Source organism: Drosophila erecta, unplaced genomic scaffold, assembly GCF_003286155.1.
Source record: "Drosophila erecta strain 14021-0224.00,06,07 unplaced genomic scaffold, DereRS2 tig00000092-arrow-pilon, whole genome shotgun sequence".
NCBI classification, from domain to species: domain Eukaryota; kingdom Metazoa; phylum Arthropoda; class Insecta; order Diptera; family Drosophilidae; genus Drosophila; species Drosophila erecta.
In genome coordinates this window covers 19,637,999-19,650,061 of record NW_020825207.1, presented here as the reverse complement: position 1 = coordinate 19,650,061, position 12,063 = coordinate 19,637,999, and the positions used below count along the sequence as shown (strand labels likewise).

Below are 12,063 nucleotides of genomic sequence, written 5' to 3'. Positions count from 1 at the left end.
TTTTAGTACCATCTTAACGTCATAATGGATGCGCAATTTTATCTTTTTAAGTATGCACTGCATAACTGGTTTACTTACATCATTTTGTAATTAACTCAAACTATATATTTATTGACTATATATATTTATGATCATAAGTTTATCTTATATTCGTATCATAATAATGGTATGTATCATTAATAACTTACGTTTATTGTTAGGGCTCAAATCATATACAGCTAAATTAAAATACTAGGAGTAGTCGATGCTTGCTTTAGCTAATCTGTAACAGCACATAAAGGGAACTGAGTTAAATTTAACAAAGAAATCCGTTGGGAGTGACGTTACAGAGCAAACGAGCATACAGAGTCAAAATAATCTAATCAATTTCTATCAAGCATTAACTGCATTTGAAGTGGATTTAGGTGGATTTAAAAGAATCTTTGGAAATCTTTTAAAAGAATTCGGATCAGGTTGTTGTGTGTATGTTTTATTATAGTTTAAACACAAAGCTTATATTTGTAAAGTATTGCCAAGATTGATTTCTACCCCTAAAATAAAATTGTTTTTTAACTTTACAAGCCGATCGATATATACAAATTTCAATAATGCGCCCGCCGGCGTTTGTTATGTGTCATAATCATCCTGTTGCGAGCTAAAGTAGCTTACCAACCCACTGAACTCTCCCACGACAGCTGCTCCCGTTGCGGATGATGGAGCTCTCGTGTCATGGGCTGATCCTGAGTCTTCCTCGACTATGGGTGCCGGTGAACTGGTGGCTTCTGCCGGACCCGTTACCTCGGCCACTACAGCAATCGGAGACTTCCTGATGGGATACGCCTCCAGAGTGGTTAGCTTTTTGCTGGTTATCACAGAAGCCATTGGTGGCTTGTGGCTGCTGGCTTCGCTGGCTATTGTGGGTGGCGGTGCTGCAGCGGGTGGTGGGCCTGAAGACTGTGGCGGAGTTGGCTGAGGAAGAGCCTTTCCATGCGTCAGAGTGGAAACCGAGTGATTCGTTGGCGTCAGTGTGGGCGGAGCACTTACGATCACCGAACTTGTCGCTGCGTGGGCAGATGGTGTGGCCAGCGGCGGGGGCGGGGGATAGTAGCCGTATGGGGAATATCCACCTGTAATATGAGAGGTTAAAACACAATCCTTTTATTCGGCACTTGTGAATTATATTGTCTTAGAAGTATAATCATAAAACATATACTTATTTCATTTAAAAAAAAACTTTTCCATAAAATCATTTTAAACAAGATAGAATGCTGTAGTCGAGTTCCCCGACTATCAGATACCCGTTACTCAGCTAGTGGAAGTGCAAACGAGAAATTTACAAATTTTCTGAAATATCGGTAAAAAGTGGGAAAAAATAATAAATTGAAAAAAAAATTAAACAAATTTTTGAAAGTTTGTGCGGTTTGTGGGCATGAGAGTTGGGCGTCGCAAAAAGTTTTTTGGCAAAACTGTAGAAATTTACAAAATATATAAAAAAAATGAAAAAATTTCAAATTTTTCAAGTGTGGCTGTGACGGTTTTGTGCGATTTGTGGGCGTTACAGTGGGCGTCGCAACATGGGTCAAAAAACTGCGCTGGGTCTATGTCTCGGGAAGCTACATGCTTAATCTCAACATTCTAGCTTTTGTAGTTCCTGAGATCGAGGCGTTCATAAGGACAGACGGACATGGCCAGATCGACTCGGATATTGATCCCGATCAAGAACATATATACTTTATATGGTCGGACACGTTTCCTTCTGCCTGTTACATACTTTTCCACGAATCTAGTATACCCCTTTACTCTACGAGTAACGGGTATAAAAATGTTCCTAGTAAAATCATATTTAATTTTCAAATAATATAAAAAGTAGTAAATACATTTGGATTAGGCTATTTTGGTTATGTAACCAAATGTTTAGTGGTCTATGAATAATAGACATTTGGCACATGGTGCTGTGCTCTTAAAAATATTAATCGGTTGCAACCTAGGGTCAGAGGTTTTTTACGAGATACCGATTTTTTACGCTGCTTAAATGAACTCTCTCTCGAAAAAAAGAAAATTTTACTGATATTCTATTCTACTCAAAAAATATTTTACTAAGATGCTTACGTGGTCCAGCAACATAGTCCACAGATCCAGGACGCATACCTCCAGTTCCGGGAGCTCCACCGATACGAGGCGAGTAGTTTGGATTGCCGTAAATGGGCGGCGCTCTATAAAATTCACGTGTTTTTAATGGTAACTGTTAGGAAGACAATTAGCTTACCTGTAGGGGTTCAAGTGGGGAGATGCATGTCTCGCTGGTGGCGGCCCGGAACTGAAGACTCCTCCCATTGGGCTCCCAGAGGGTCCACCGTGGTGCTCGGCTCCGTGAAGGTAAGCCGGCCTTGAATTGGGCGTAGTACTAGGAGTGGCAGTTGGTGGGCCAGATCCTCGAAGTGGCGGCGGTGGTCCGTAGGTGGGTCGCAGGGATGCGTGAGAGGGAGGCAAACCAGGTGGCATTTGAGGTCGCAAAAGGTGTCTAGGAGGTCCTGCAGACGAAGAAGGAGAACGGGATCCTGTGACAGCAGAGATGGGCTGCTGGCTAGCCACTTGGCCATAGAATCGGGCCAGTTCGGCACTGCTTGGATATATTCCACCGGGTGGTCCATGACTTCGTCCATGCGCCGGAGGAAGGTGCGACGGCATCCGGGTAATCACAGAGGCTTGGGAAGCAGGAGCGATAGGAGCAGCATCCTCGTGCGGCTTAAAGAGCGGCTGAGCCTTCGATTTATCCGCGGGGACTGATCCCGGTGTAGTTGAGGAAGTAGCCGCCGTAACAGCGGCCGCCGTTTGTTGCTTCTGCAACTGATCCCTAAGTGGTGTAACCTTTTTCCGTCTACCCCTTGGTTTCGGATCAGGCGCTGCGTTTCCCGAGACTGTCTCAGCTGGACGCGCTGTAGCTGAGGCGACCGCCGATTGCATAAGATGGGCAGCTGCCGCCGCAGCCGAAGGCATAGACATGACCAGAGGCAGGTGTTGGGCAGAATTGTGGGCGGCACCGTAATTACCACATCCGAGGGGCTGACCGAGAGGAGCGGATAGGGCATTTTGCAGTAGATGCATGGCCTGTGGTGGGGGGACAGTCTGCGAAAGGTGTCTTTGCAGCATGGGATGCATACCGTGAGGTGCGTGAGGGGGAACCAGAGATGCGGGAGAATGCGACGGGCCGGCGGAGATGGGAAACTGGTGGCGCAGAAGCGGCGGATGCATGGTGGGCATGGGAAGGCGCTTTCGGTGTGGTTCCTGCAAGCCAGAAGTACTGGGAGCGGAGTTTTGAGCCGGACTTTCAGGCGGCACCCTGCTAGTTTGCTTGGACTTGGAGGGCGTAGTGCGCAGGACCTCCTCTGCTCCAGGTAACTCACGTGCAGCCACTGCCGCGCTGAACTGTTCTTCCTCTTCCACCATTCGTGCAATCGCGTCCTCCATGTCCTCGGGCAAGTCGTCGGGCAGCTCAGCGTCGTCTAGCTCCGACTCGTCCACATCATCTAGATCTCCGATGGTCTCTCCTTTCCGTTGCAGGTAGTCGATGTCCAGCACCTTGGCCTGCCGAATGACTGAGAGCGGCACCGTGGAAAGCGAATCACCGCCTGCTGCCTTGCCAGGTGTGCGCTTCTCCGGTGCAGTGACTCCAGGCTTAAGGGGCGTGAGTCGTGGTGTAGCAGCAAGCTTTGCACCCTCTGCATTTTTCTCTGCGAGCATACGCTTTATCTCCTCCTGCCGCTGGATGAATTTTTGACGCTCCTCAGGAGGCGTATCCGGCCGATGAACGCCTGGTTTAATGCCACCGTCAGAGCTGTCGTCGTCTACATAAAGAGATGAAAATCAAATTTAAATTTAAAAACTGGCGAATTTCGGTATAATTTCTTCTATCACATGAAAATGTTTATCCCTGTGATAGCTAGAAACTATTTGATTTATTGCTTACCGTCCTCAATATAGGCGTATCGGCGCCCACGGGTGCGAGTGCGATCGTCGGAAGCGGCTCCGTCCTCTTCTTCAGAGGACACCGGTTTTTTCTTTTTGGCCTTGCCTTTTCCTTTCCCCTTGCCTGGTAGGCTTGTGGATCCGGTCGGTTTGAGAGGCTGGGAGCGAGGTTGTTTGCCGGAGCCCTTGCCCGACAATGGTGCACCCTCTTCATCTTCCTCGTCCTCGTCATCTTCCTCTGCCAAATCGCTCTCGCTTATGTCGTCGTCAGAGTACTCCAGGCGCTTGACCTTTTTTCCAGCCTGGTTGGCTAGCTTCTTCAGTTTGGGTGACTTTCTGGCGATGGCGCCCGACGAATTCGACTTCTTAGCAGCAACCGTCTTCTTTTTTTTTGAGGAAGGATTCCAGGCACCATCTTCGCTCTCAGAAGTGGTGTCGTCACACAAATCGGCGCTGTCCACGTTATCGGACAATTCATTATCGTCGTCATCTTCCGTTTCCGTCTCTGTATATTCAGAATCATCCTTCTTCTTTTTTGACTTTGTAGCTCGTCGCTTCTGATCTTCGTCTTCGCTTTCGTCGCTCTCTTCAACCACAAACTTTCTATCCTTGCGCCTTTCACGTGCCGCTCTCCTGGCAGCCTTTCTCTGCTTTTTTCCTCGACCGGGTCGCCTGTATACCTCCAAGCTCGAGTCTGAGTCTCCGGATCCGGACTGTGAGGTATCTTCATCAGAGTAACTGGACGTTTTAAAATCTTCGTCGCTGCCATGATCTTCCTCGCTGCTAACGTCCAGGGTGGTCAGCTTCCGAGTCTTCTTTTTGGCAGGAGGTTGCTTAAACTTGTTGCTACGTTTGAGGGGTACTTCGTCTTCTGACGAGGACGGACTACTGCCGCTGGATTTTGCTTTCCGTTCCTCCTTCTCACCGTCTTCCTTTTCCTCCACATCTCCCTCCGTTTGCAAATCATCGCGACGTGCCTTTTCCTTATCCGCCTCAATAATGGTGGATATGTCCTTGCCGCGACCCAGATTACCTGCTCCGGCAACCTCATCCATCTCCTTTTTTAAGGCTGAATTAATGAGGTCGTCATACTCGTTAAGCCGATAGCTCACATTGATCTGCCGCCGCTTGCGCAACTTGTATATGGGTTCATCATCCGAGTCAGAAAAGCTAGTGCTATTGTCGCTACTTGAGTCAGATCTGGATCCGGATCTAGAGCCACTGCCTAACGATTTGCCGTGACTGGAGTCGGATTCGTTTCCACGACGGCGCCTGGTGCCTCGCTTGGCAGCTCGCCTATTACTGCGTCCATCTCCGCGACGCCTCTTTACCTTTTCAGCCTTGCCGACCACCTTATCATCCTTATCGTCTTCGTCTTCGTCCTCTTCATTTTCTGTCTTGAAGTCTTCGTCCTTCGCCGCCAGCGTGGCTGCCTCTAGCTCCTGCCGCTCTCGCTCGGCTTGCTCCTCGGCCAAGATGCGCTCCTGTTGCTTCTGAGCCACCAATGTGTCGTACTGCTTCAGCTGTCTCTCCAAGGCAGTTATGAGCTGCTCCTGCTGACAAGGAGGACAGTGCCAATCGCCCTCGGGAATGTAGAAGAGCACTGGCGAGAGGCAGGAGCAGTGGTACCCTTTGTTACAAGCGGGCGTGTCGCAGAGTAAAATCCACTCGGGATGGTCAGACTTGCCGCACTTCTGACACGCTTCCTCCGCATCCTCCTGTTAACGAAATAGACAAGTTAGTGCACAGATTCTAGATTCTAGCCTACCTAGCATACTGAAATTTACAAGTACAAATTTAAACCGCACGAAATGGTATGATATTACTATTTGGTTTACATTTTACACATATATACAATGTGCAATTTTAAGAGAATACCTATTAATAAAGCAGTAGGCTATAAAAAAATAAAGAACGATGTATTCGACATCATCGACTTTCAGATACCCGTTACTCAAAAAGTTAAATATAGAATATACACTCTCGTACTGTAATCCGCATTCTTCAAATTAAATTACATTTCCCGAAAGACCGTCTTTGCTAGATCAACTTGGCTACAGATTCTAATTAGGAATATATATACTTTATAGGTCGGAAACGCTTCGTTAAATACGACTCGCTTTGTTACATACTTTTCGAGGAACCTATTATATTATATATACAACATGTATAAGGATCTAGTTGTTATATTTTGAATAGCTATTTAGGACCTTTGAGCTAACAAAATCAATTTTGTATGATTTCTCAATCACATTGGGAATATTTACCTCCTCTTGCTCATCAGCGTTCTCCTTGCGCACGGTGCGCGCCCTCTTCATTGGTACCACTTGGGACTCATCTTCAAGCTCCGATTCTGGCGAAAATTCGTGGTCGGACCGGAAGAGTGGCGAACCAGGATCCGTTTCATAGTGCGGTGGTTCCTCCTCTTCCTCCTCGCTCTCTGGCTGCTCTTCTGAATCGGAGGACCAGCCATCCTTACCAGGACACTTCTTTTTCTTCTTATTACGGGTCTCCTCCTCCGCCTCGCTGGCCTCCGACTCTGATTCCTCTCCTGAGGGCTCTAGCACAGTGGGATCTGCTTCCTTCTCGGCTTTCTTCTTTTTCTTAAGCTCCTGTTTCATGGAACGAAGAGCAACCTCCTCTTGCTTTCGTCTTTCAGCTTCCTCTTTGATCTTCTGCTGGGCGATGCGCCTAGATTGACGCACAGGTGTCTCCGAGTCGTTGGTTTCAATGATGTTGGTAGTATCCACCTCGCGCTTTTTTCTCGGCCCACGACCACGACCCACCCTTGGCTTTGGCTCCTCGCTGTGCTCTTCCTTGATGGTATTCTCCTCGGGTTTCTTTTCATTTTCTGGGTTTTCCGTGACTGGCTCCTCTTTAGGTTCAGATTTTAGTTTGGGCTCAATTTTTGAAGTTTTCTCATCATCTTCCGATTCCTGCTGCAGCTCAGCATTGACCTCTGCCTGCATTTTATCCCTGGCCCCACCTCGAGTCCTTTTTGGCTGAGGAAGTTCGGAGTGAGTAACAGCAGCTCCACCTCTGCGCCCAGAACGACGAGCAGATCCCTCCGGCGCAGGCGATTGATCTTTAACTAAAGGTGGTGAATCTTTGGCAGACAGTGCCAGAGGATCCTCGACCTCCTCTTGTATGTCCTGCTCGTTGTTGCGCTTCAATTTCTCGCTGACGGCTGATGGAGGTACCTCAGTAGGGGAGGATTCCTTAGAAAACGACTCATTCGCATCCTCACTGCTGCGACGCTTCCGATGACGCTCGTCCGGTAGACCAATGGCGTTAGAAGCTGGAACTGCAGGCACGAGGGTCTCACTGTTTGTTCTTTTTCGTGGTATGGGCTCTTCCTCACTCTCCTCCTGCCGAAGTTGAGTGAGAAGATTTTTCTTTAGGGGCTTGGTTATCGGTGTTTTTTTTTGCGGACTTAAGGAGCTGATGGGAGGAGTTTGTTGGGGCTGTTGCGTTGACTTCTCCATTACTTTTTCAGGCGTTACTTCCGGCAAATCCTTCAGGGGCAAATCCTTCTCTGTAGTTTTCTTTAACTTTCTTTCAATAATTTCCTCCAGAGTGGGCTTTGGTTTAGTGTGAGGAGCTATACACCTACGCCGAACGCGCGCGTCGTCTTCTCCGCTGGACGAAGTAGTTTCTTCTATCTGCGTTTTTTGAGCCTCCACCTTTCGTCTGGACTCCGCATTTGTGGTCTTCGGTCTCATTTTAATGCGCTTGCCGCCCACATCTAGGTCATCCAGGGTAGGATCGTCATCTTGCGGTTCCTCCTCCTGCACTTCGCTTTCGGAAGTGGAGTTACGTAGAGCGGACTGAGAGTCATTAAGACGCCGCTTGCGATTTAATAACGTAGACGGCTTTGGCACTGAAAGTTCCTCAACAGCAGCACCCGTCCTTGATTTTACATCAACTTCCCTGGATTTTTCTTTGTTTTCGAAGACTAAGTCTTGGGATGTACTTGGACCTTTGGTTTGCTCTTTTTCCGAAATATTATCTTGTGCGGATGGGGAAATATTAATTTCAAGACAGATTGTACTTGTTTCGCTGTTTGATTTATCTTTAGGTGGATTATCTTCAAGCAAGGTTTTAATACCCCCATCTGGTTCATCATTTTTTTCTTTGATGATACCTTTATCATTGGTTTTTCCTGCAAAAGGGTCACTTAAACATTTCGAGTTAGCGGTTTCATCTTCCACTTCCTTTGAAGAAGATCTAGACATTGATTCTTTAGCGCTCGTTACCGTTTCCTGTTCCGATTTTATTTTGGTATCAATTTGGTTAGATACGGGGCTTTCAGCTTCACACGAAACTTCCTCGTTACATACAGGGTGCAAGTCTTTTTTCAAAATTTGCTGATTATTTATTAACAGTTTATCATTCTCAACTGGACCGTTTTCCAGGACGCATTCTTCTCTTACGCGTTCCTTTGTATTTTCTAGATCATCTGGAACTTGGCACAGATCCTTAGTCTGAAAGGAGGATTGATCACCTTTATTTGTATTATTTTGTAGGACTACAACTTCATTTATCCTATTCTTTACTCCTTCTTCTATTGCCTCACTTTCTGTACGATCTTTAGAGATTTCCTCATTCTTTTCGACCACGCTTACTGTACTATCCTGTATATTCCTTTCAGCCACTGGTTCGTATTTCTTTTCTTTGATTTGATCATCTGAGATTTTATTTACTTTAGCTTCTTGGCATATGTTAGCCTTCTCTACGGCTGCAGCTGCAGATACTGTGTCTTCACTTTCTCCCAGAGTTTTAGTAAGTTCGCTGCCATTTTGCGGCGGTGTGTTCTCCATGCACTTTTGGCTTTCACCATTTGTTTTCTCCTCGCTCAAGCTGTCGAAAATGCTCCGTTTTGCCTCCGGCTTTGATGTTTGCTTCATGGGACTCAGCTTGAGACATCCGGGCTCGCCAAAAAAGAACGTGGCCTTTGGTTCCGATGTGGGCGTTGAGGTTTCCTCCACAGAAGCTTCGTTTTTACCATTCCCCACGAGACAGTCGGTCCCCCAACCTTGACCAATCACATGGAGCATTGGATCTGCAATGGCTTCCCCGACCTCCAAGTCATCCTCATAGTCGAAGTTGCACAAATTATCGTCCATTAAATTATAAGGGATGGCCTCACAGTCACGCCCTGATCCTTGGCCCTGCACCACTATCGTTGGATCCTCTATAGCCTCGCCAGTATCTTCCTCATCGTCATCTTCCTCGATATCCGCCGCCGCGCTATCGACATCTTCCTCTTCCTCACCCTCCTCCAATTCAGAATCCTCCTCGTCCTCTTCTTCCTCGTCCTCTTCTCCGGACTCTCCTTCGATTTCATCCTTGGTGCTTTCATAGCGACTTGGCTTTTTGATTCGCTTGGTATCAAGCAGTGTGGGGCGGTGCTTCTTCTGCTGCTCCTCCCGGGAAGCTGTGGGGCTGCTGTCTACATCCTCGATGGATCGTTTTTTGGTTGGCGCCGGCGAAGCGCTACTCGAAAGCTTGGCCTGGCTTATAAGCAGTGGCTAAAGGAACAAGAATAAAATCTTATATAAAAATGCTTAGCTCCTTGGCTTCATCCATACACACCTTAACCCTTTTGGACTTATGATCCTCTTGCTCGGGAGAGCGGAGTTTAATCTTTAGATTGGGCACAGTTTTTACGGGCGCATCTACCACTTCTTCTTCATCCTCTTTCTCTTCGGGTGGCGGTGGTTTGGGAGGACAACTGTTGCTGCTACTGGTGTCCTCATCGGCCTCACCAATATCCTTCGAGGGAAGTACCACCTCATTTCCGCGCAGCCTTGCAATGAGATTTACAAACTCGTCCCGGTTCGTGGCAACCACCTGCCAGATTTCCTCGTCCAGATGCTCCTGGTAGATTCGCAGGTTACAGTCGGCATCCTGGGTCAGCCAGTAGGCGTGTCCCAACCGGTCCCTTCCAATTGGCTCCGAGCGCAAGGTATCCGCATTCAAGGTGAGGATGTGTGCCCGAAACTTGGCATTTCGCTCGAACTGACTTTCGAGAAGTTCCTGTACGGGAGAATAGCCCTTTAGCACTATTTACCAAGTGGTACGAAATTCGCCACTCACCCGAAATATTCGCAGCTTGACCTTCAAACTGGAGTTCTTATAACCGAAACGTTCGACTTCCCAGGCATCTTGTACCGAATAACCGAAGCAGAATTTGCTGAGCGCTGACTCCCAACTCTTCTCGTGAACCGTCTTTCGGGTCTTACGGAGCAGCTTTATGTGCAAGTCCCTTAGCTCAGGAACTGCAAAGATGAGTTATAATTAATTTTTCAGAAATGTACTGCGAAATGCACAATAGTAATTGGATATGGGGGTCTAATATGAGCACAAATGCAATGAATGTAACCGTGTTTGCTGCAAGTGTACGCTTTTTGTATCTGCTGTTAATTACGATGAAAAACACAAAATTATATTTTTATTACTTTTTAAACAAACATTTATTCAGCTTCACTTCCACTCGGGACCTTAAATGTTTTCAAATGCAGATTTATGGTATTGTTCAATAGTAGCTAAAGGTGGAAGTGTCCAAAACAAAATTAACTTACCATCTCTGAATTAAGCAATAAAAGTAAAATTAAGCCTTCATTCAGAGCAAATGAGCAGTGGGAAGTATTTACGTCTCTCCCAGATTTGTTTTGTATATATTGTGATTGTGTTGAAAAGAAAACAAATCGCATTGCTCTCTCCTCCATTGTGTACTCTCTTTCTCTCTCCATAGCCAAGCACGCTCTCCGGAGCGGAGCATTGGTAAGCCTCTGAAGCAACCTATTCGAAAACCCTACATCCGAGGTTCCACCGACACTTGCCCCACGATAATTGAACCTAGCAAACCCTAATTTGGCGATGAGCTGCCCCCACATTTACCACACCACACTCCCTTGCCCACTCACCTTCGTTGTTGTTTGTCAACCACTCCTGCAGATGCTTGAAGTTGGGCAGGCTGAGACCCAGGTCCTTGGCGAATTTCTGCAGGAAGGCGCAAATCACCGCAAAGTCCGGATCGTTGGCGCATGTGTGCAGCGTGGAGGTGAGGGCGTCGTCGTCCTTGCACTCCTCCGATATCGAGTCCGTCGGAAGCGGGATCGGATTGGTGGGCGCCGCAGCCGCAGCTGAGGACGCCGCCATTTTTCATGCGTCCCCGAGAACGGGTGAAAATTTTCGGATGTTGTATACTACTCTGACAAAACCGCACAATGGGCACTGCAAACACGAATCATTTGTCTAAGGCTCAAGCTCTCAGGTCGCACGGCACTGCGAGGCTTCGAGGGTGCATAATTCTGGCCGCGAGACAACTCTTGTACGGGCTAAAATCCTATTTTAAAGCAAGCGAAAAGGCTTTATTTTCTGTTGTGGGTTACAGTGTGGCCGCGCTCTCACTTTCCGACAATACCGCAGATTGCAACCATGTATTTGGAGAGAGTTGGCAGCCGGAGCAGTGGGGAACTAGTTTCCCACTAGCGTTCCGCATTTTTACTAAATGATCCAATTTTACAGCACCAAATCAAACAAAGAAGTCACTTACATTTAAATTGAGAAAATGCGCTGTTATTTTCTGGTAGAATATAAATAACAAAGATTAAATAACGCAAAACTAAGTCTCACAGTCACCAAATTAAACAACAATTAAATCGGTATTTTTAAAACTTTGAATAACATATTTCTTTTTCATTGATTAGATAAAAGAGCCAAAGCAAAAAAATTTGTTTTTATTTCACTTTTTATTAAATACGATCTATCAGTTTTTTATAGTTGCCCAGCCTCAATTTGATGTAGCTCATTACCGACCCTCTTTTTTTTTTTTTTTTTTGCTTTTGTTGCTGTGGTTTTACATAAATGTTTCGTAGCCATTTATACATAGATGTACATATATATTCATGTTCATATATATTTCGAAAAATACTGTGCAATTAATTAATAAATGCTGCGGAATTCGAAGAGCTGTAGAGATGCACATTTAAAGAGTGGAAATACTTTTTGCTTAAGTCCCTAGCTTCAGGGCTTCGGCATCTATGGCAGAATGAAATGTCGCCTTTCCACACTTTCCTGGTGCGCTTCGTCACTACGTGTACTGCCGACTAC

General features: G+C 46.5%; 1 protein-coding gene across 1 annotated transcript; it reads right to left on the bottom strand.

Moving 5' to 3' along the window:
• Positions 1–199: 199 nt before the first annotated feature.
• On the bottom strand, positions 200–11,400 carry LOC6548861 (microtubule-associated protein futsch). Its single transcript, XM_001974013.3, has 8 exons — positions 10,875–11,400; positions 10,045–10,226; positions 9,541–9,984; positions 6,213–9,476; positions 3,947–5,663; positions 2,246–3,824; positions 2,089–2,192; positions 200–1,106 (listed from the first exon to the last, which is right to left on the bottom strand). The coding sequence occupies exons 1-8, from the start codon at positions 11,107–11,109 to the stop codon at positions 607–609; spliced, it is 8,025 nt and encodes a 2,674-aa protein (XP_001974049.2). The 5' UTR covers positions 11,110–11,400; the 3' UTR covers positions 200–606.
• Between the last annotated feature and the right edge of the window lie 663 nt (positions 11,401–12,063).

Coding starts and splice junctions, on each gene's coding strand:
- LOC6548861 (XM_001974013.3), bottom strand. CDS start 11,109: ATGGCGGCGTCCTCAGCTGCGGCTGCGGCGCCCACCAATCCGATCCCG. Junction 9,985..10,044: donor TCAAGCTGCGAATATTTCGG/GTGAGTGGCGAA, acceptor TCTCCCGTACAG/GAACTTCTCGAAAGTCAGTT. Junction 5,664..6,212: donor ACGCTGATGAGCAAGAGGAG/GTAAATATTCCC, acceptor TTTCGTTAACAG/GAGGATGCGGAGGAAGCGTG.